This window comes from Xiphophorus couchianus, chromosome 5 (genome assembly GCF_001444195.1).
Source record: "Xiphophorus couchianus chromosome 5, X_couchianus-1.0, whole genome shotgun sequence".
Taxonomy (NCBI): Eukaryota; Metazoa; Chordata; class Actinopteri; order Cyprinodontiformes; family Poeciliidae; genus Xiphophorus; species Xiphophorus couchianus.
The window spans coordinates 7,351,240-7,372,766 of record NC_040232.1 but is presented as its reverse complement, the minus strand read 5'-3'; the positions used below and the strand labels follow the sequence as shown (position 1 = coordinate 7,372,766).

Sequence of the window (21,527 nt, the reverse complement as noted above, 5' to 3'; positions counted from 1 at the left end):
ATAAGCTCAGTCCATTTACTATTTAACAGATCTATTATCTCAAAACAATCAGAACTGGAGTACCTCAGGGCTGTGTTGTCTCACCTTTGAAATTTAAACTATATACAAACTGCTTAAAGTTTGTCTTAAGTGGCAGTTTATTGTGTGAAGATGCTTAAATGAGGCTTTTTTGTAGAATCAGACACCTAAAATCAGAATGTACATCTGCTGTGCCTCAGCTAGCCCAGATTTTCAATTTTTTTCACAGTTGGAAGTCAGAAGGAATCTATTTTTGAAGCAATGAAAGTAGATCATGTCGGTTCATTTAGAGCTAATTTTGCACCTCATCTTGTACATATTGAACTTATAACTTTTGCTAAACTGAGTAAACAAAATTTTTACTGAATTACTGTAACTAGTTACTTATGATTCTGCAAGAAAGTTTAGAAACTTCAGTAAAGTTTAGAAAAGTCAAAGTTTCAATGCTCTTCTCAGGAAATAATCATTTAATAAATAAATAAAAGGTTACAAATCATTCCCTCCTTGTGTTTTTGCAAAAAAAAGTCAAGAAATCAAGAATTGCCAAGATATTTATTTAGAAAAAGAACAAAACTCATACAAATCTTGAACATTATTAGAGTGTAAGGCCAAACAGAAGTGCAGAAAGCTTAACTGCAATAAAAAGCAGCCATCACATCTGAGCCTGAAAGTAATGTTCATAGTTGGCTCGAAGGACAAATTCAAAGTAAGGCTTTGATTTCAAAGTGCTCAACTCGTCCTGTTCCAGCAGCTCTTTCACATCAGGCAGGTAAGTCTGCAGAGGAACACCTGGAAGGAAAGGAGACTTAGTTTAAGGTTTCTCTATAAAAAAAATGTGTTTAAAGCAGGAAAAGATCGGATTCACTGCAAATTTATATATTCATTAGATTGTTCTAATCCATGAATATTTGCATCAAAACTACACATTCAACCCAATGCTGCTGATCTATAAGTTTAACACGATTAAATCAGAAAGTTTAACACAAAACTTTAAGTTTTAGCTGCTTGGCTTAGACGGAATTAAGCAAAGTAAAAATATTGCACAATTAAGGAGTAAATAATAAACAGTTAAAAGTTATTTCAAAATTTAATATATATTAATCTGTGTGTATGTACATTAATATATGCATTTACTGTAGTGAATTACAATTTTGAATAAGAGTTTGTATGTAAACGTATGGACTGGCGAATTAGTACATTTTTAAACACCTTTTGGTTTATTTTACAAATCATTTTGTTTAAAATATTGCATGTTTATTTGTGCTTCTTTCCCATATATTTGTTCTGTTGAACTTTTAATTGAAAGAAAGAAAAAAGATAAAAAGAAAAACAAAAAAGAAAGACAAGGGAAAGAAAACAGAAAAAGAGACAAGAGAAAAACAAGGGGGACAGAAAGAAAAGAGAGAAAGAAAGAGAAATAAAGTAAGAAAAAGAGAAAAAAGAAAGAAAACAGTGAAGAGTTTTGATTTGTTCCTAACATTCAAAGTAAGAATTATGCCATTTTACTATAATAATAATCTAACTTGATGTGTTTCACCTTCTTGAATGAGTTTAAGGAGGATTTTCACAAAGATGCTGTCTTTAGCTGCTTCCAGAGGATCGTCGCTCCCATCAGCAGAGGACCAGCTGAAAGAAACCAACGGTAAAGTCACATTCTGTGAAATATTTTACAGAATAAGAACGTAAACCTGACAGAAATCTATGACCACTAGAGGGCAGTAGAAGACAGTTGTGACCATAATGGAAGAGTTCCTTTTCATGCTATTTATTTATTAATAGGCTAATCTAAAAACAATCTGCGCAGTAATATATCTTATGTTATTGCATTTCAGACAATTAAATGTTTTTCTTATAAAAAATATTAGCTTTTTTGCATCTTGCATTTGCAATGCATTTCTATTACTAAAAAAAGGGTTAAATTTAAAAAGAAATATACACAATATGGCAATTTTTTTTTATCAGTTTAATTGATTAACTGAATAATTGATAGAGTAATTGGTATTTTTTCTCTCTGCTCTGCATTCATAAAGCATAATTTTTTGCTAGGTTAATCAGATGCTGCTGGCTGTTGCTCTGCTTACTCATCATAACAAATGGACAAAAGTGAAAAAAGTAAAAGCAAAAATCTTACTCTACATTATGTGGGCGTCACAGTAAACGAAACACGACCTCCGATTTAACCTCTCAATAATTTAAATTAAATGAAGATCTTACTCGTCTCTCCTGAGTGCTTTGCTTAAGATTTCACATTTCAGAGAATCGATGTCCACAGAATCCTCCTGAAACAAAATCACAGAAAATCGTTTACATGACTACTGATTCAAAATGGCACCCAGAGGTGCAGCACAAACAGGACGTTACCTCATCGATGTATTCCAGCAGGTCCAGAGCTTTTTTGAAGTCGTATTCGTTGGCTTGCCTGTTGTCATCGCAGATGTACAGCTGGAGGGAAGGAAATGCTAATCTGTGAAAATTATCTCTCATAATCTGAGATTTCCCCAACTGGATTACACTTAGCAGAACTACAAAACCGGATTCCTACAGTTCTGTTAGACAACTAAATATATCTATAAAGTGCATCTATCTCGACATCCCTGTGAATCACAGATGTTTTTCAATTTTTTATCCAATTTTTGGATCCAGTCTGTTATATGAGCTTCATTCTGACTTGCGATCTTTTGTTTGTTTCACTCTGTTACAGTAATTTAAGCCTCTTGAACGTTTTCTCACAATAAAAACAAACAAAATGTTGTGTATTTTCTTTAACATATATGTAACACACCAACTTAAAGTGTTGATTTGAATAGGGATGACTGATAGTTGATCTAAAGTTAACTAATCTTATCCATCGACTAACGATTAGTTTATAAGCACCCATTTTCTGAGAAATCTAAGTTCTCTTTTATCGTCGCACATAATTGATTTTTAAATGAGAAGTTGATGGTGCACTGTAATGAAGCTATTAAGAAAATTTATTATTTCAAAACAACCGTAAAAGGTGAATTTTTCATTCTGTGTTATCTCCACCGCTTTTCATCACACCCTCGGCTTTGTAGCAGCTATTAAGGCGAAACTTAAGGAGCTTGTCGAAGGCTTACATTTCAAAACAGAACCGCATAAAGTGCATTTTTCATCCCACAACGGACTCCGCTTGGACCGTTTCTCTTTCCCGTTCTAATGTGCCCCCGCCGCCATTTTGATTCCTGTGATTCGGCTCCCTTTAGGGATGACCAGCGGCTGGATGGCGGTCAAACTACAACACCGAAATAAGTATAAGCGGACGTTATTAGTTAATCGATTGGAACTAACTTTAATCTAATAAACCATTAGTCGTAAATCAATTAATTGTTTGTGAATAATAAAAAAGTGGAAGCAAAATCAAGCATATGTGTCAATATGTGTAAAAAATTGATAAAAAATGTGAGGCAGAAGCTGGTCAGATTATTCTGTTTAAAGCTTAAAGCTGGTCAGTACCTGATCCTGGATGACAGTTGTGTGATCAGTGTTTTATTTTTACCTGTATGAGGTTGTGAGCGTTGAGCAGAGGCATGGTGTCGAGGTTCTGCTCTTTCTCCTCCAGGAGGCGCTTGGGCAGGGTCTCCTGATGCAACAGGAAGCGCTCCTGCTCCACAATATCTGAGTCAGGCAGAGACATGGCGCTGTCAGCTACAGCTCAACAGGTTGCAGTGTTTAATTATTACAGCTTGTCTCTCTAGAAATGCAGAAAAATAAATGCTAAAAGTAGGGCTGAAACAGTTAATTGTTAATTATTGAAATATTCGTCAACTTATTTTGTAATCGGTTAATTTTAACTGGAGAATACAGATTCAAATAAGGTAATAGGCTGAAAAAACAACATATTCAGAGCAGTAATTAAGTCAACATTGTACAAAAAATATATACATTTTGAATTTCAGGTCTGATTCAAGTTTTGCTAAAAATTTTGCTATCCAATTACTAATCAGCTAATTAAAAAAATAAAAAACAAACAGATTATCCACATACTGTATTAATAAGCAGAAAGAGCAGAACTTTTCCATAAGCTGATGTTAGAAGTTTTTTAGCTGCAGAAGCATCTTTTGCAACAAACAATCAAGTATACACCAAAGAAATGCTGTCATTGCATTTTAGACAGAAAATTTTAAATTTTCTTATTTTAAAAATGAATTATTTGTTCATATGTATCTTTTAAATGTACTTCTAATACTGTGTGAAATAAGCTCAATTGGTTTAAATGAAAAATCTGAACTTTCTTTTTCGATTAATCGTCAGAAAAACAATAAAATTATTCATTACAAAAATAATCATTAGTTGCAGCCCAAGGTAAAAGAAGCATAAGTTTTAAACATAAAATTCATACTTATAACAGTTTAAATATGCCTTATAGAGTCAGAAATGTATTTTGGATGAACAATTCAACACTGAATCTCCATCTTGTTACCAGAAACTGAAACATACACAAAGAATCTGAGCCGAAAAACTGCAGCTAAGCATCCAGCTAATCTGCAATGTTTACGCTCACATAAAGTAACATCACATCAATCTCCCTTGTATTTTATGACAACACAGAACAGGAGAGATGTCAGAACTAAACAAACTTAGTCTAAAACCGTCTGATGAGGGTGGATATTTTTTTTTACCGTCGACTTGTTTGCTGATCTCATGCTGTGGCAGATCTGAGGCCAGCGCCGTCAGCTTACTGAGAGCCAGCAGAGTCTTCTTCTTCACAAAGTATCGCGTTTCTTTGTTGGCTTGACTGTAGAGAGTCCTGTGGGCCTGCAGGGAGCAAAGTTATAACAACAGATAACATGAAATATACGCTACCCACAAAATATTAAAATTAGGGATGCATCTCATGCTGATGTTTCAGGTCTCTCTTAAAAATAAATTTCTTTTCAGTGGCTTTTTACACAATGTGCGTTGATTTTCCGTTTTCTATTTTAGAATATTTGTTGTCTTTTTAGGTGCTTATAGCATAAGCACTTAACTGTAGATGGGCTTTTATAAACAATATATCTGAAAAGTATTAGGAAGTGAAATATTGATTAAGTAAAACAATAAAACATAATATTGAAAACGTGCAAAATCATACATATAAAACAGAAATTAAAAAACATGACATAACCAGTTTTTATTAATGTATTGAAGTTTATGGCTATAAACTTTAATAAATTTCATTAGTATAAACTTAAGCTTACAAAAAAGACGTTTGTATGTCTTATTTGCTTTCAATATTTTTATTTTATTGTTATTTTGTCTTGATTTATCTGTCCCACTGCAGAGCAAGTTAGGTAAACTTTTTATTTTTTAAATGTGCTTTATAAATCGGACTGGATTGATAAAGTCTGGAATATTTGGTTTTTGTACAGCTGAACTTAATGTGACTTTCTCTAAATATTTGAATGTACATGATCAACTTGATAATGTTTCAGTACTTTTTGCACAACTTGTTCTCCAACAGGGAACCGACTGATTATCAATATATTGTGAATCTTAAAACTGAATACAGTTAAAAAAAAACGTCATTTGGTTATTAATTGAAGATACGTTAGCACATTTTTCCAAACAATAAAAGCCCCGACTCTATTTACAAACTCATTTTCACTCAACTTGAAATTTAGCAAAAAAGATCTTTTCCCCTTTTAAACTGGAAAACCAAAGTTTACATAAGACGTTAAAGCCAGAATAGCCCCATTCTGAGCTAAGATCAAACAGAGTTGGTTTATTAAACAGAGGTTTGCATACATTCTGGAAGTCGTTGATGCAGATGTGGTGCAACCAGCTCAGGTGTTGGTGAGACTGCAGGAAGCTGGCCAGCTGCTGGTGCTGCGCGGCGGGTTGGGCCAGCAGCTTCCCCCGCTTCCCTTTCTCCATGTACCAACGAAACAGGAAGTCAGAGAAGTTCTAGAAAAACAGAGCGAAACAAAGGAAGAATTTGTTTACGTGAGCAGGATTCGGTTTTTAATGTTTGTTTGTGTTTAGATGTTGTTTGTTTCAGAAATGAGGATTAGCCATTCTTCACACAGTTAATTTGTAGGTTTTCATTTGCAAAAGAGATTAAAAAATTCACTGAGTTTTTATGACAGATTGAGTAGAGGACAAGGAGAGTTGGCATTTGGTACGAGCAGGAGCAAGATCAAAGGAAGGAAGGAAGGAAGAATGAAAGAAAAAAGAAAGGAGAAAGAAAGCAAGGAGAGATGAAAAACTAAATTCTTAGTAAAAAATAGGGAAGGCTAGAAGGAAATAAGCAAGGAAGGACAAATAGAACGAAGGATCAAAGGAAAGGAGAAAGAAAAAAATGATAGATTGGAAAAAGGAGGGAAGGAAGGACAGAAGGAAGAGAGAAAGAAAGAAAGGAGGCAATGAAAAGACAAATAGGAAAAAGAAGGGAAATAAGGAAGGTGAAATTATAGGAGGAAAAGAAGGAAAGGAGGAAGAAAAAAGCAAGAAAAGAAGGACAAATGGAAGGAAGGAAAGAAGGAAGGAAGGATAGAAGTAAAAGAAAGAAAGGATGAGCTGGGAGAACAAATGGAAGGAAGGATAAATGGAAGGAAGGAGGATAAAGGAGTGCAAAGGAAGCAAAGAAAAATGTAGGAAAAAAGGAAAGTTTTTTAGTGACAAGGGTAGGACACTAGGAAGGAAAACAGGAAGGGAAGAAGGAAGGGTCTGTTAGAGAAAGGGAGGAAGGAAAGTTGCCCAAAAGTAAAGGAACTACATGATGAAGGAAGGAAGGGAGGAAAGAAGGACACAACAGGGAGTCGAGTTAGAAAACATTTTTTCATGCTGCATTTCCAAATTTATTCAGCATTTTTCCAGATCAGGAAAACATAATTTTTATAATTTTTCTGACTGTCTGGGAACCTGAACACAGATCCGGTAAAAAAAAAAAAAAAAAAATATATATATATATATATATATATATATATACACAGTATATATATATATATATATACTGTATATATAGTCTCCGTCACTAGCCACTTAATAATAATAACAATATACTGTATATACTCTTAGAAAGCTTATTTAGGGAGATATTAAGTGGGCAGTGATGTACGGATTAAGACACTTCTGAGTGTTTTAATGTTCAACACAACTACAAACCTTTCCATATTAAATAATAAAGGACTCCCTGGTTTGGCATCTGCTGGTTCTGTACCGGTTCTGTACCTGGTCAGCGAACTTGGCCATGTAATGCTGCAGGCGGTTCTGGTTGTCGGTTTGCTCACACATCTGGACCAAGATGTCGAAGTCACAGTACTTTTCTGCCAGCGCCGCGACCCACTGGTACTGACCGAGCTCCACTGCAACACACATCATCCATATGGAGGCCCAAAAGGGACAAAATTAAATACCTACTGAAAACATTAGTTTTATTAAATGCTTAAATAATTGTTTTAATAGAGAAGTAATTTACTGAATATTTAATTAGATGATTAAAATAAAAGCTTATAATAATCAATGCAGATAGCTAAATGGGCAGGGCCTTTAATCGTTTCCAACATAATACCAAAGTAAGGTGTCCAAAGTGCGGCCCGGGGGCCTTTAGTGGCCTTCCGAAGGATTTTGGGCAGATACAGACTTTATATGTGAACTTTTTTTTTTTGTTACAAAAAAATACTAAGTACAAAAAAATACACATAGTGTTTCATATCAGTTGATGTTAATAATTATTGACTAATTTTTTTGTTTTAAATATCTGAAACTCTGCCAAACAGGTGATGTGACCATTCCTGTTTTATCAACAGTCTTCCCTCCATGTTGTTTTAAAAAAACAATTATTATTATTTTTAGGCAGTTAAATGTGGTGGAACCTTAAACTGCTGCTGCGCAGTTACTCAGCAGGTTGTTGCTAGGCAACCACAGAATGAGTGAGTTGCTAGGCAACCAAAGAAGGAGTGAGTTAGCTGATTCCACCAACATTTGATTAGCTGTCAGACAAACTATCTGTTGATATTGATCACGTCTATCGCGGTAGATATCGTTATTGATTTATTCTCTAGCCCTGTTTCAACTCGACGACTCGAAGGAAAAAAGTTTGGGCGCCTCTGATGTAAGAGATTGTCAAAGCTTAGCGTCTTCCACTCACACAGAGGGCTGAGTAGCTCTGAGCGCAGCTGGCTGTATTCCATCTCCAGGCCGTCGTAGCGCTCTTGTTGGGCCCCCAGGGGCCCCTGCTTCTGCAGGGAGGACAGCTGGGCCACATAGCCACCTAGGTAGATGTCCAACAGCGCCACCAGCTGCTCACAGAGGGCGCTGCGCAACTCTGAGTCGGCGTGAGGGTAGACAGAGTGCAGGATGATTTCGTGCTGGTGAGAAAGGACGGTGCGAACGCCTCCTACACCGCCTGAAGCTGGAGGGAACGGGGTGGGGGAAAACTGTTCAATATTTAATTATTATTTAATGTTAAATCAATACGTCGCTTTGGTATATTACCCGTCCATGGAATATATTCTGGCTCTGCAGATGCATTTTCTGAAGCTCTGTACATGGAGGCTTTTGTCTCTCTGTACTGACTTGCAGCTTGAAGCATGTCCTGCACACAGACCACAAGTTTTCTGATTTATATTTTTGCATAAAGAACAAAGGTGCCAACATGGTGCAATGATGTCAGGCATAAATATTAGCTACAAGCTGCTTATTTTCAGCATCAAAGAGCACAAAATAACTCAATTTATGGAGTTTTGCTATGCAAAAAACTCCAAAAATATTTACCACTTAGAATTTGTTCACTTTTCATATATTTTCTCTGCTTTTAAAAGTATTTAAAAAGTTACAGAGGAGGCGGTGTTTAGCGGTAAAGGCTATGTGGCTCTGGGAACTCAGAACGGGCTTTAACCTTTGACCTAAGGTAATGGTGTTCGAGCTAAGAGGTCGAAATTTCACCCCTAAAATCTAATTAGTATTTAACACTAGAACTTTAAAACATTTTAAGTATTCAAAAATAATTAAACAAGAGAAACAACAAATAAAATGAGTTAAACAAAATGAATCTTCAAAAAAAGGACAATTTTGAGACCAAAGCAACAGACTGAAGTTTTATCATCCAGAAAGAGAGAAAAGAGAAAAACAATACATCATGCAAATGGAAATTATTGATTAAATTTTTCTTTATCATGTGACTAATGGATTTATTGCTCACTGCGACTGCACTAGCTGTGAACTAGTGACGCGTTTACCTTGAGTATGTTGTTAACTGTGAGCACAACATCAGCCCACTGCTCTGAGTCGACCGGGTTCTCCTTCAGGATCCGCTCCTCCTCCTCCACCAGACAGTCGAACAACAAGGAGATCTGAGACACCTGGGGGAAAATGCCACATCAGGGGTGTCCAAACGTTTAGCCGTGGGCCAAAACTGTAGACTCAAAAGTAATGGCGGCCCAAAAAATAAATACAAAAAATAAAAATCAACCAAATAAAGTGGCCCAATATTTACTGTAGATCCAAATCCCGAAAGGGATTTTTTACAACTGTGTATCAGGAGCAAATTTTCACCAAAAAAAGTGACTAATATCAGAAATTTTCTGGAAAACTTGGAAAAATTTCTTTAGAAAAATGTTTAAAAGATTTTTTTTGGTGGAAATTTCTGACATTAATCTGAAAACGAGATTTTTTTTTCTAGCAAATTTCCTTTCTCTCAAAAGTTTTGAGTTTCTTGAAAGATTTTTCTTTTCTTCAACAAAGATGATGATACGCCATTTGCTGTTCTAACAGAAAAACATTTAGTTTTCAGTGTCTTTTGGGCTCAACTGAATAAATTTTCAGTAATAAGAACAGGATCTGGGTGACTTTGTTTCAAAACGCTTGCTCTTTTCAGCCACGTTTAGGAAAGAATAAAAGATCATTTTGGATGCAGCAAAGTTGTTTTTTCAGTAAAAGAATCTTGGTTTTACCTTTTATTAAAACTTGGTTATAAAATCACAGACTTTGTCTTGTACTTTACATGTTTCTGTGTAAAAAAAAAGAGGTCTGTAACAAATTTTCCGCTGGTAAATTAAAACTCTCCATCTGCATCTACGGGACAAATTTGAATCATTTTTAAATTGCAGTCAGGGGCCGGACAAAATCAGTCCAAGGGCCACAAATGGCCCCTGGGCCTCACTTTGGGCAACCCTGGGCTGCATCATTAAAATGTCATCCGGCGGCCAAACAGCAGTTCCTCAGACACACACCTCCCTGAAGAAGACGTCGGCCGCCGTGAGGCTGGGCGGCACCGCAGTGTTGCTTCGCTGCAGAGCGACGTTGATGGCCCGGTTCACCAGCTCGGCGTGTTTGTTGTGGTGGTTCTTCAGCACCATGGCCGCCTGCAGCTTCTCAGCGTGCTCGCACAGCAGCAGGCGGGTTGCCATGGGAGACGACCTCACCGTCACCTGGCTGAGTCGGTCCAGCAGGCCCACCTGATCCGCAGGTCAAACGTGAGACGTGAAGAAACCCAACATGGAAGAGGAGGAACGGAGTTAGGATACCTGGAGCAGGAAGTCCATGAAGCAACAGTGAGCCTTCATCTTGTCCTCCAGCTGGTGGAGGATGATGAGGGACGTGAGAGGAAAACCAGCACTCTCTGAAATAACCAAAGAAAAAAATGAAATTCAAGTTATTATCTTTGGGCCAAAAGAAGATCCATCTTCAGCTTCAGTTATTAGAAAAAAGCAAAGATCAGACCTGAAGCTTCAGAGTCACATAAAGGCAGTTACAAAGTCGGTCTTCTATCACTTGAAGACTGTCTCTAAGATTAGAGGACTAATGTCCCAACTAAATCTAGAGAAACTCATCCATGTGTTTATCTTTAGTCAAATTGATTTCTGCAACAGTTTCTTCACAGGTCTGCCTAAAAAAATCTAACAAACAGCTGCAGCTGATCCAGAATGCCGCTGCTAAAATAAAATACTGTTGTTAAAATACATAAATACATTAAAAACCTTCCTGATTATTCAGGTCTTCTGGTTCTGGTCTACTCCATCTATGTTTCCATTGACCATATAATTGTGTATATTGAAATTACAACAGTGAATTGACTTCATGAAAATACAGCAAGCGCTAGGATGAGGTGTTTTTTTTGGCTGTATTGAAATTACTGTATTTCACAAAACTGCAATAGAAACAGTTTTTTTGTATCACACGAGTCGTGATCATCAGCCGGATGACTACTGGAGGAAATGACAAAAAAGTCCACAGGAAGTAGTTGGAGGATGATGGCACTGGATGTTTTTTAATGACTACAAACTAATTCACATGTGATTTTTCTTGCGTTTTTTATTTGATGGAAACACTGCAATCGAGAAATTGTGTGTTTTTGACATTAACAAAATATTGACAAAAGTTTTGATTCCCCAGAATCAGAACCAAACATGGAGAAGCAGAACTCACTTTTTATCCTGCTCTAATCTGCAACAAACTTCCAGAAAACAGCAAAACTGCTGAAAAACTGAGTATCTTTACATCAAGGCTAAAAACCCACCTGATTAGAGCTGCCTTTGATTAGCAGTACATGCAACACTGATCAACATATTTGATGTAGTTGCTGAATAAATTTGGTGATGGTATTTCACTAAATGTAATGTGTAGTGCTTGTTTAATAATTGGGACCATATGAAGTTTTTAAGATGGAAAGCATGCCTCACCGCCGAGGACAGACTCGGCCCAGCGAGGGTCTGACGCCGGGTAATCGTCCACCAGTTCCAGGTTGATCTGAAACACAACGGCGTCCAGCTCAGCTCCTTCCTCTCCATCAGCGTCGGCAGTAAACAGGTCGTCTGTGACCGTCTGGGCGCCAACCAGGTCGTTACTGAGCGAGAAGGAAAACACAGGAATCACACTAATATTCTATTATGACTGCAGTTTTTTATTTTATTTTAAAGCAGATCCATGCAGTAATGCTGATTACTGCAGTGAATACCAAAATATAAAGAAATTAGTTGGTAAGAAATAGTTGTTTTGTAGCGACATACCGGCAGAACTGGAGGAAAGCTGCCTTCAGCAGTTTGGTTTTGTCCTCCTGAGCAACGGGCTCTGATCTGGTTGGTGTTTCCATGGAAGAAATCTGGAAAAAAAAATTATATCAAGAAAGTGATTAAATGATTCAATGCAAATTCTTTATTCAGGTTTCCCTGCTTCTAATCAGTGTTTCACATCTCAAACGGTGCGATAGAGGGTTTGTTTGGAGGCACACAGAGCCAGAAGAAATTAGTGCGTAAATAAATCAGACCTATTATTTCTCTCATTATTGCGAATTTTAGCAAGTAGAAATAATTTTGGTAATTCCAGCTGACAGGGAAGAGGTGGAGGAGATATAATAACAATAAGATAATAAGAAAGAAATCAATGAATTGAATGATAAATTAAAGCTAACTCAATTATTTCCGTTTCCATATTTTATTGTTTTTCTCTTTTCTACCAAAAACTAGATAACAAAAGTCTTCAGTCTGGTGCTTTGGTCTCAACTAGCTGCTTTTTTGAAGGGCAATTTTGTTTACAGATACTACATACGTCATTTTATTTGTTGTTTCTGTTATTTTGGATATTTAAAAAGTCATCCAGTTCCAGAGTTAAATGTTTATTAATTTAAAGTTTATTGATCTTTGAGAATGGGTCCTTCCATTATTAAGCCATTATTACCATTATATTATTTGAATATGGTCTCAAAACAACAATATTATCGTTTATTGCAATAACTTCTGGGACAATTTATCGTCCAGCAAAATTTGTTATTGCGGTAGATATGTTATACCATCATGTCATGGTGATAGTTTTAAACTAGTACAAAAATATCTTCATAAAAGTTACATAGTTACATACTAAGGCTTCAAAACACTTTAATGCAAGAAACATCCGGCTGCAAAACATCCAGAAGAATAAAGTTATATTTCAGTAGCATGCTGCAACTGAATTAGACTCATCTTTCCTTGGTGTAAACCTTCAGAGATATCGATAATCGAATTGTGTTTTGGTCGTTTTACCTCGGGCGCTGCAGCCAGTGAGGAGCACAGCGAGTCCTCCATGGTCTCTGGCAGGATGGAGGCGCTCTCTCTGGCCACCACAGCTACCAGTCCACTGTTCTTGGAGAAAAACACCGGCAGGTTGGAGCAGCAGCCTCCTCCACGTATGCCATCACCTGAACAGACAGACACATTTGTTTGCTTACACTTAAACCCCACATTGATGCCTTTCCCTACACTTGTCGCATCACTTTTCTTTTCCAGTAGCCATTGTACAGCTCATACAGCATTAGAACAAGCTGACCAAATGAGCTGGAGCTCAGCTTAGGTTGCTAGGCAACAGGCTGAGTTTGGTTGTAGTTGCTAGGTAACGGCTCAGTGCATGTTGAATGTGACTTAATAATCAGTAGGTTTTTGAAATGGCTAATTTTCCACGAAAACCGTTAACATATTTCCAGAAAACGGCTGGGTGCGTTTTTTCAAGCATTTGGGGTTTATTTTTAGAAGAAATAAAAACCTAAATAGAAAAACAAAAACATGCTAAATATTAATTTTTCATAACAGTTTCCCTTTAAGTCACTTTTACGTTACCGTGTTAGTGGTGAGAAACAACACAAAGTCAAATCCTGATCAAAACATTTATATCTTTAACAACTTCTCTTTATCTGCACATTTATATCTGTACTTCTGTCTGATAACGACAAAGAAATATATAAAATATGTATTTTTAACAATACTCTGCAGAATAGGCAAGAGTAGATAATTTAATATTTTAATAAGCTCTCATTAGTCTCTCTTCTAATAATGTCATAAAACCCAAAACAAAGCAAAGATGTCATCAATATTTTTTCCTTCAAGAATTTAACATTTTTCAGTTGGATGATTTTTTTTTATAGGTTTATATAAGAGGGGAAAGAAATGAGTCTTACCTGGTGAGTTGAAGCTAATTTTCTCATCTGGTAGCGCCGCCCTGCTGGTGCCGGTTGAGCAGGCCGACACCATCTCTTTGTTGTACAGGACGGCGGTGGTACCAGGTGGATCGGGCAGCACAAAGCGTGTGGCCTGCAGCTCTTCCTCGCTCTGATGGAACCGCACAGAGTCAAGAATAAACAGAAGGCCTTTAAACTTAAACTATTATTTCAAAATGTGTTTTACCCCGTTATTAGGAGTACATCAGTGGAGAATAAAACCCAGGCTGGGCAATAAGGCAGAGAAACGAATCACAATACAAGCATTTCATATCAGTCTATAGATAATTATTAATTAGCACTTTGTTTTAAATACCTAAATATTGCTAAACTGGTGGCGTAAACTTTCCTGTTTTATCGGCAGTTTTCACTCCACACCGTTGTTTTTTCTTAATTTTAGGCAGTTATGAGTCACAGAGGCCAAACCTGAAACTTCTGCTGTGCCAGTTACTCGTTGCTAGGTAACCAAAGAGTGAGCAAGTTACTTGTTGCTAGGTAACCAAAGAGTGAGTTAGTGGATTCCACCAACTGACTTTATTTCAAACAAATAACATTACATAGAGGATCTTTTAACACAAAGATAAATATCACAATGCTACAATAAAAATAAAAATAACCAGACATCGACAACATTGGTGTCAAGGTCTTGCAATCTACAAAGTAGAATAAATAAAGTAGCAAGCAAAAGTTAAATAAATGTATACATAAATGGGTAAAATAAAAAAATGTGTACCTTTTAGTCTACATAAAAACTACTTTAACAAAAAGTGACAAAAACACATTCAAATACGTGAATTAAAATTTATGTGCAAGATATAGAAGCTTGTTTTAAGTAAATAATTCCTTGATATTGATGAAAAATGATCAGTTCTATTGGCAGATTATTTCACCTATAGCATGGGGAAATTGTCTTGTTATAAGTAAATTTATTTGCCAGTTGAACTAGTACTTTTTCATAAATATTAAGAATTTTTTAACTTAAAAGAAGCTCATATCTTGATGCAAAGATAAATTAGTTTTGTCTTATTTCAAATGTAATAAGATATTTGCGCAAGAAATGAGATCTGGTGTTTTTGCAGTGAATAAGGTTGAGAAATGTGTATTTTTAGATATTCTATAATAAATTTGTATCTGCTTGTAATGTTTTCCATCTTTTTTCAGGCTTCTCTGTTTTATTACCATAAAAGTCTCAGAATATTAACATAAGAGTGGAAGATTATCATTTTATACTGATTTTCCAGAATGTAAAAAAAAGTTCTTGAAGCGTGCCGGAGCAGGATGGACACTGACCTGGAATGGACAGCTGTACTTGGTCACTTCCACGGTGAACTGGTCAGAAATTGTGTCTCCGGTCTCCTGCAGGGTGACCAGGCAGAAATAAGCCAGGCAGGGCGAATCTGATGGATGCCAGGCTGCAGCCAAAACCACCAGGCCGAGTCTGGAGGCATACACAACAGGGTCTGGGATTTAGACATCATACGGTGGGCACGGAGATCAAATTTTCAGGGTGTCAGTTATTTGATTTACAAGGTGCAATGGGGAGTCTAGTGCTTAAGAGCGTCAACAGTCGGCCAAAACGATAAGAAAAAGTCACCGTAAACACAAGATGCTACATTAAAGAGGCAGGATTAAATGTTTTCCAGGCACATAGTGCCGATTTATAGCCCAATCAGGCAAATAATTGTTATAAAATTTTTTGTATATATCAAATATGACTTAAAAGAAATTTGACTTTGTAGTTTAATGCCTTGAAATTGGGCCTCTGTCTCTTTAAGAAACTCCTGCTCTTTCTGAAACTACAGGAAGTCATCACAACATGGCTCCTCTATTAAACCTTTAACAACATTTTTATCTGTTTCAATGAGAAGCAGCTCATACAATGAGTTTAGCTGAGGCTCAGTTCCACCAGGTGTTTGCTAATTGCTGCTGGCTAGTCTGAAGGAGATGAGTGGGAGAGACGAAGAAGCTTGGAAATTATATTTACAAAAATATCTGCTAAAATCTGCTTTTAAAATTGCTTAAATTCAGTATTCACAGAATAAGAAACATACATTAATGCTCTAAGAAAAGAGATTAAAACCTGTTAATGTTGAATTTCTGAATCACACAAATTGCTTTCTTGTCTTCATAATAAACAAGTTAACACTTATTTATACCTTCCCTTCATTTTTCCTCTCTTATCATCTAGTTTACAAGAAACTCTTGCATTAAGGTGCAACGACCTGACACCTGTCAGTGTGTACTGCTCTGATTTTGTTCTTTAGCTGCATTTTAATCAACACAAGTCACAATAAAACTGGACTGAAATGATTTCTCATCATCAGTCTGATGTTTTTCATTTCCTTTCAGACAGAAAGATGAAACCACTCACTGGCTCGACTTCATATCCAGGTATGTGACATTCGCTCCCTCCTTCAGCTCCTCATAGTTGCTCTCTGACCCCTGGAGGAAAAAATTCAGTCACATTTTCTGGAAAATCAATGTTTGCTTTAAACATGCAGCTTCCTATAATATAACAATAGTATTTAGCAATTTTATTAAGGCCTTAGTTTTGAGTAAGGCTGGGCGACAAATCAATATTATTAATCTAATTTTTAGAAAATTGAGATTATTTTCACCAGTTCAGTCTTTGAGTTTCCATATTTCAGAGTGGTGTCAGCCGCCATCTTGTTTTACAGTTTCTATTTATTTAGACTTTGAATATTAGGGCTAGGTTAGGATTAAATTTTTTGAAATTATGAGAATAAATTCATAAAAGAAGAATGAAGAAGAAGTATTACTAGAACTCCAACTAACAAGAGTAACCAAAATTTATAATGTTGAGAATCTTCTGAAGTTAAATTAAGATAAAGAAATACTTAATCTGCATCACATTATTATTGGTAGCAGGACTTTGAAATTATTGAGCAACAACTGAGTATTTCAAAAAGAAAAAACAAACAAACTTATCTGGTCATGTCAGATCTTGATAAATCTACAATTTCTTTTCTTTAAAACAACTTTTCTCTTCATTTTAAGACGTTCTTGTGGTAAAACGGCATCTTTATTCTGCTAATATTCAGCTTCTACGGACCACAAATCTGGAACAAACTTCCAGAAAACTGGAACACCGAGTTCCTTTAAATCAAGACTCAAAACCCATCTGTTTAGAGTTTATTCTGTACCATAATAAATGAAACATTGACCAACATATTTGAAATTCATCGAAATGTAATGTTTGTTTCTGGTTTTTTCAATTTTCGTTGTAGTACTCCGTCCTACAACTCGCAGAAGAAGGGCTGATTGAAATAAAAGCCACTTTTTAGGATATATTTATTGCCTTTTCTTTCTAGAAAAGAACACAAAAACATCTGCAGTATATGTAAATGCAGTCCCAGCTGGATTCCTGACTCCAGCAGTAGTTCGAATCTGCTGTCAGCCATTTCACTGCAACACATGTTGCGTTCTTACTGACCCAGATTGAATCCACGATGCTCTCAGTCAGAGCTTTCCTGGTGTCCCAGCTGAAGATCTGGTGCTCTGTGCTGTCGTCCACTTCCCATTTGCTCACAGTGGAGCTGGTCAGCGAGTACAAGCAGCTGGTTCCCTCCACCCACAGGACGCTGTAGAGCTGCAGAGACATTTATAGGATGATTTATATACAGTTCAACTACTGATGCTGGACAGATTTTTGGGAGTTTTCAAGGTTTTTCCAGATCCAGAGCGCTGGTTTGCATTTGAAACAACATTTTTAAACTTTACTTTCTGAAACTTTACTTTAGGCTTCACTAACACAGCAGGTATTGATGCTCAATTCTGATTTTTTTTCTTTCTGAAATCTTTTTTTGTGTGTGGGGGGAGAGGTGTAGGCCTGACACTATAACAAATGTTGCTGGACAATACATTTTCCCAGAAGTTATTGTGATAAACAATAATATTGTTATTTTCAGACCATTCTCAAGTAATATAATATTAATTGCATAATAATGCAACAAAACATTCTCAAATAAACTTTAAATTCGAAGGAACATTTAATACTGGATCTAGAAGACATTTTAAATATCCAAAATAAATAAACAAAATAATAGAAACAACAAATAAAATGAATTATTTAAAATTGATCTTCAATCAAATGTCTAGTTGAGACCAAAACACCAGATTGAAGATTTTTTTATCATCTTGTTTGTGGTAGAAAGAGAAAAACAATAAATCATGCAAATAGAAATAATTGAGTTTGTTTTAATTTAACTGATTTATCACTTATTGCGACAGGCCTACGTAGTCGTTCATCCTACTAATTTATTTTGAGCCCCTTCTTTTATATGTTGAGGTTTGTACACATTATTTAAATAAAAAAGAAAACAAAAACAATAATAAAAAAAGTTTAGAATAAACTGGGACATCAAAAATGTCTAAACCCCAAAGGATCCAGTTCATCTGATGTTTTTTTTTGGGTGTAAAATATCTTGCCGTTCTCCATCTAGCTGGAATTGCAAACTGAATATAACTCACCTCGTCGTTAGCTGGAGGGGAGAGGATGCCGAACAGACTGGACACACGGCGCCCGATCCCGGACAGAACCCCCTGACCCTGCTGCAGGGCTCGGTACTGCAGCTTCCCTGAAGAGTCTGAGCTCGCTCTCAGCAGCTGATTCTTCACAGACGATAAGACAAAGCTTCCACCCTTAAAGAGAAAATAGGAAAAAAGTTGAAATAGCAGCAGAAGAACCGGACAGAAACCATCACAAGGCTTAAAAACAAGATTTCTGTCAAGATAAATACAAATAATTTCAAACTTTTTCTATTTTTTACGAACTCTGAGTGCAACAACGAAGTTGCAAAGATCTCCCAGGTTCACATCCGACTCTGTGTAGATCCCCTCGTGTGCCAGACTCGGCCAGAAGCGAGCCGTTCCTTCTGCAGCCACGGCGAGGATGGAGACGGACTGAACGGTGGCCGTCCTGAGAGGAGCGGCCGACGTCAGAGCCACCAGGTCGGCCGTGTAGGTGAACTCACTGCTGGGCAGCTGGAGCTCTTTGCAAACAGACAGCTGCAGCAAAACACACGTTTTATTCTCATTCAAACTAAAAAAGACTTAATCTATTCTACATCAGAAACTATTTATAACTTATTCATTTTCAACAGATCATATTTTATGTAGGGCTGGATGAAATGGCTTCAAAATAAAAGCTCATCCAAGAACCGATTTGTATCTCTTTTTTTGCTAGCTTTTGTTTCTAAATGAAAAAAAAAAAGTTTCAATACAAGATCCAATTTTACACCAAAAAAATTTCCTAGCTTTATTCTAAAAAAGAAAATATTTTTAAAAAGTAGATTTTATTTCAACCACTACAGTGGAGTATTAGAGCTGGGCTACAAGAATGTTTAATTACAAGATTATAATCAAAATATTAGCAGAATAATGATGCAATTTTACCAGTAAAAACGTCTCAAAATTACGATAAAAAAGTTGTTTTGTTGAGAAAAAAAGCTTTATTGGGATTAGCAGCTCAGTTTGTGTAGATCTTTTTTCACAAAAATTGAGTCTTCAAGGACCAATAAGATTGGTTTATCGCCCCGCCCTACTGATCTGGTTTATCATACCTTGGCTACAGCGGTCTGGCAGATCTTCCAGATTATTAGTCTCTCTCCACAAACCATCCAGGCCCAGCCGCTCTCGTTCACCTTAACTGAGATTGGGTCGTCAGCTAGAAGAACCAGAAACGACTTAGAAAACAATAGTGGAAAAGAATAAAACTTTAATATTTCCCCTGTTTATTAACACACCAAACTGAAAATTTGGATTTATTTCAGCATGTAAATGCATCAATGTTTTGTACATTTATTTGGTGAATTAAAACAACACTTAAAAACATTTCTGAGAGCGAAATTAAGAATAGTTCAAAGTAGGAATCGCCAAGTGACATTTCAAAGAAATTAGCAATTAATCTTAAATATCTCTAATTAACATTTAGAAATGTGAATGCATAAATATCTGACATATTCTGTCATTATTGTGACATTTAATAAATACATATAATTTTAGTAACTCTAGTTTACCAAAAAAAAAAAAAGAAAAGCTTGGTCTGATTTCACTACAGATGGTGAGAAAAACAACAAGGTGTGTGTAATTTTATGGCTTTAACTATAGATAGAGCATTCCTGTTTCTTTCCCTCCAATCAGGGATGAAGCTTTTCTCACCGTCAGCCATGGTGAGAGCTTCCATCACTTTGACAGGCAGCGACGAACCAAACGTCTGAACGTCGTAGTAAACCGTCTCAGTGACAGTGTGGTTCTGCACTCGAGTGGGCGTCGACCTGACGAGGAGCGATTACACACATCAGGACTGGATTTTTAGCATAATCAACAGGGTAATAACATAAAGTGTTAGTTTCTGATAAAATGTGGATTTTAACGATTTGCAGAGGACAGAAGGAAAAGTGTTGATTGAGCTGGACTGCCATTTTTTAACTAAAATGCAGCACCAAAGTTTGAGATCTCTTGAATATTTCTTCGCTCTTGTTGTGGGAAAATTTATTTCCAAGCACTGTTAGATGAAATCACTCAATCAGGTTTATTTGTATATTGTGCACAATACAGAGAGAGTGTAAGACAATCAATAATAAATAAATTCCAAATGAAAAGCTCTACAGGCAGAATTTAAAGTTTATTGACCTTTGGGAATGTGTTCTTGCGTTAGTACATTGTTACTATTATATTACTTGAAAATGTTCTCAAAACAACAATATTATCATTTATCGCAATAACTTCTGGAACAATTAACGTCCAGATTTTTTTTTTATCGTGAACGGCTTACTTGTTAGTCCTCTGCATTAATATTCTAGAATGGCTGCAAAAGCCAATGATTTTATACGGTAAACTTTATTATGCATAAATACCAAAATTTCAGCTAAAATGGGCTTTTATTGTTTTAAAAGCAGGTAAATGACTGCATGTGCTTTTTGTTTACTCGAGTTCCCTAGGAAACAAGGACGTACAAATGTGTGGGGTTTTTTACTTTAAAGTGGAAATATAAAACTACAGTACAACAAAGCCTGTGTTCAGTGTGCGTCCACTCACCTCGCCGTCATAGGCGTCCTGCGCGGGGAAAACATAAACCCACCACCCGACCCAGAGACGCTTTTCCTCCCAGTAACTCTGCCCTGGTGCCTGCGGCCGGAGCCCGGGGCGGTGCGGGGGCTAAACATGCCTGCGCCTGGACTCCGAACTGTTCAATAGTCTATAAAGAGTTCTGATTATCAATACACAAAACAGCAGACCGAATAAATCCACATCAAACGGTGAAAAAGATCAATTCAACCGCTCTTCAACACAGCACTCTCCAAACAACGCGCGGTTCAGTCGCGATGATTGAACGTCATCACTCAACAACAACGTGACCAGAACAGAACTCAAATCATCACAGAGAGCCCTCTAGTGGCCGTGGAAGGAGTTGATTTATCGCAACAGAGAATATGGTCATCTCAACAAATTAGAATACCATTAACAATTTTATTCCAATACGTGTTTGTTTTTTTTAATAAACTCGTGCTATTTGTGTGATTAGACGTTTCAGATATAAACGAAAAATTAACTTGACTGAGTAATTCAATTTAAAAGTACATTT

At 36.4% G+C, this 21,527-nt stretch overlaps 1 protein-coding gene across 2 annotated transcripts; it reads right to left on the bottom strand.

Annotated features, from left to right (window-relative positions):
- Positions 1-551: 551 nt before the first annotated feature.
- nup133 (nucleoporin 133) lies at positions 552-21,289 on the bottom strand. Of its 2 annotated transcripts, XM_028018921.1 has the most exons (25): positions 20,981-21,288; positions 20,102-20,217; positions 19,504-19,607; positions 18,716-18,949; positions 18,413-18,583; positions 17,376-17,531; positions 16,293-16,363; positions 15,212-15,359; positions 13,883-14,033; positions 12,975-13,129; positions 11,967-12,058; positions 11,640-11,803; positions 10,485-10,579; positions 10,191-10,415; positions 9,198-9,320; positions 8,455-8,554; positions 8,108-8,371; positions 7,189-7,322; positions 5,764-5,922; positions 4,659-4,794; positions 3,536-3,654; positions 2,380-2,460; positions 2,233-2,297; positions 1,556-1,644; positions 552-807 (listed from the first exon to the last, which is right to left on the bottom strand). In XM_028018921.1, the coding sequence occupies exons 1-25, from the start codon at positions 21,106-21,108 to the stop codon at positions 671-673; spliced, it is 3,417 nt and encodes a 1,138-aa protein (XP_027874722.1). In that variant the 5' UTR covers positions 21,109-21,288; the 3' UTR covers positions 552-670. The 2 variants fall into 2 exon arrangements, with proteins under 2 accessions (XP_027874722.1, XP_027874723.1); XM_028018922.1 differs by lacking the exons at positions 7,189-7,322; positions 8,108-8,371; positions 8,455-8,554 and having other exon boundaries at positions 20,981-21,289.
- Between the last annotated feature and the right edge of the window lie 238 nt (positions 21,290-21,527).

What these genes read in the sequence shown, in the direction of transcription:
- nup133 (XM_028018921.1), bottom strand. Translation starts at nt 21,108, where the DNA reads ATGTTTAGCCCCCGCACCGCCCCGGGCTCCGGCCGCAGGCACCAGGGC. An exon ending in GCCAGACCGCTGTAGCCAAG is followed by an intron (nt 18,950 to 19,503) that starts GTATGATAAACC and finishes GTTTTGCTGCAG; the next exon opens with CTGTCTGTTTGCAAAGAGCT. An exon ending in AATTAGCTTCAACTCACCAG is followed by an intron (nt 13,130 to 13,882) that starts GTAAGACTCATT and finishes CTGTCTGTTCAG; the next exon opens with GTGATGGCATACGTGGAGGA.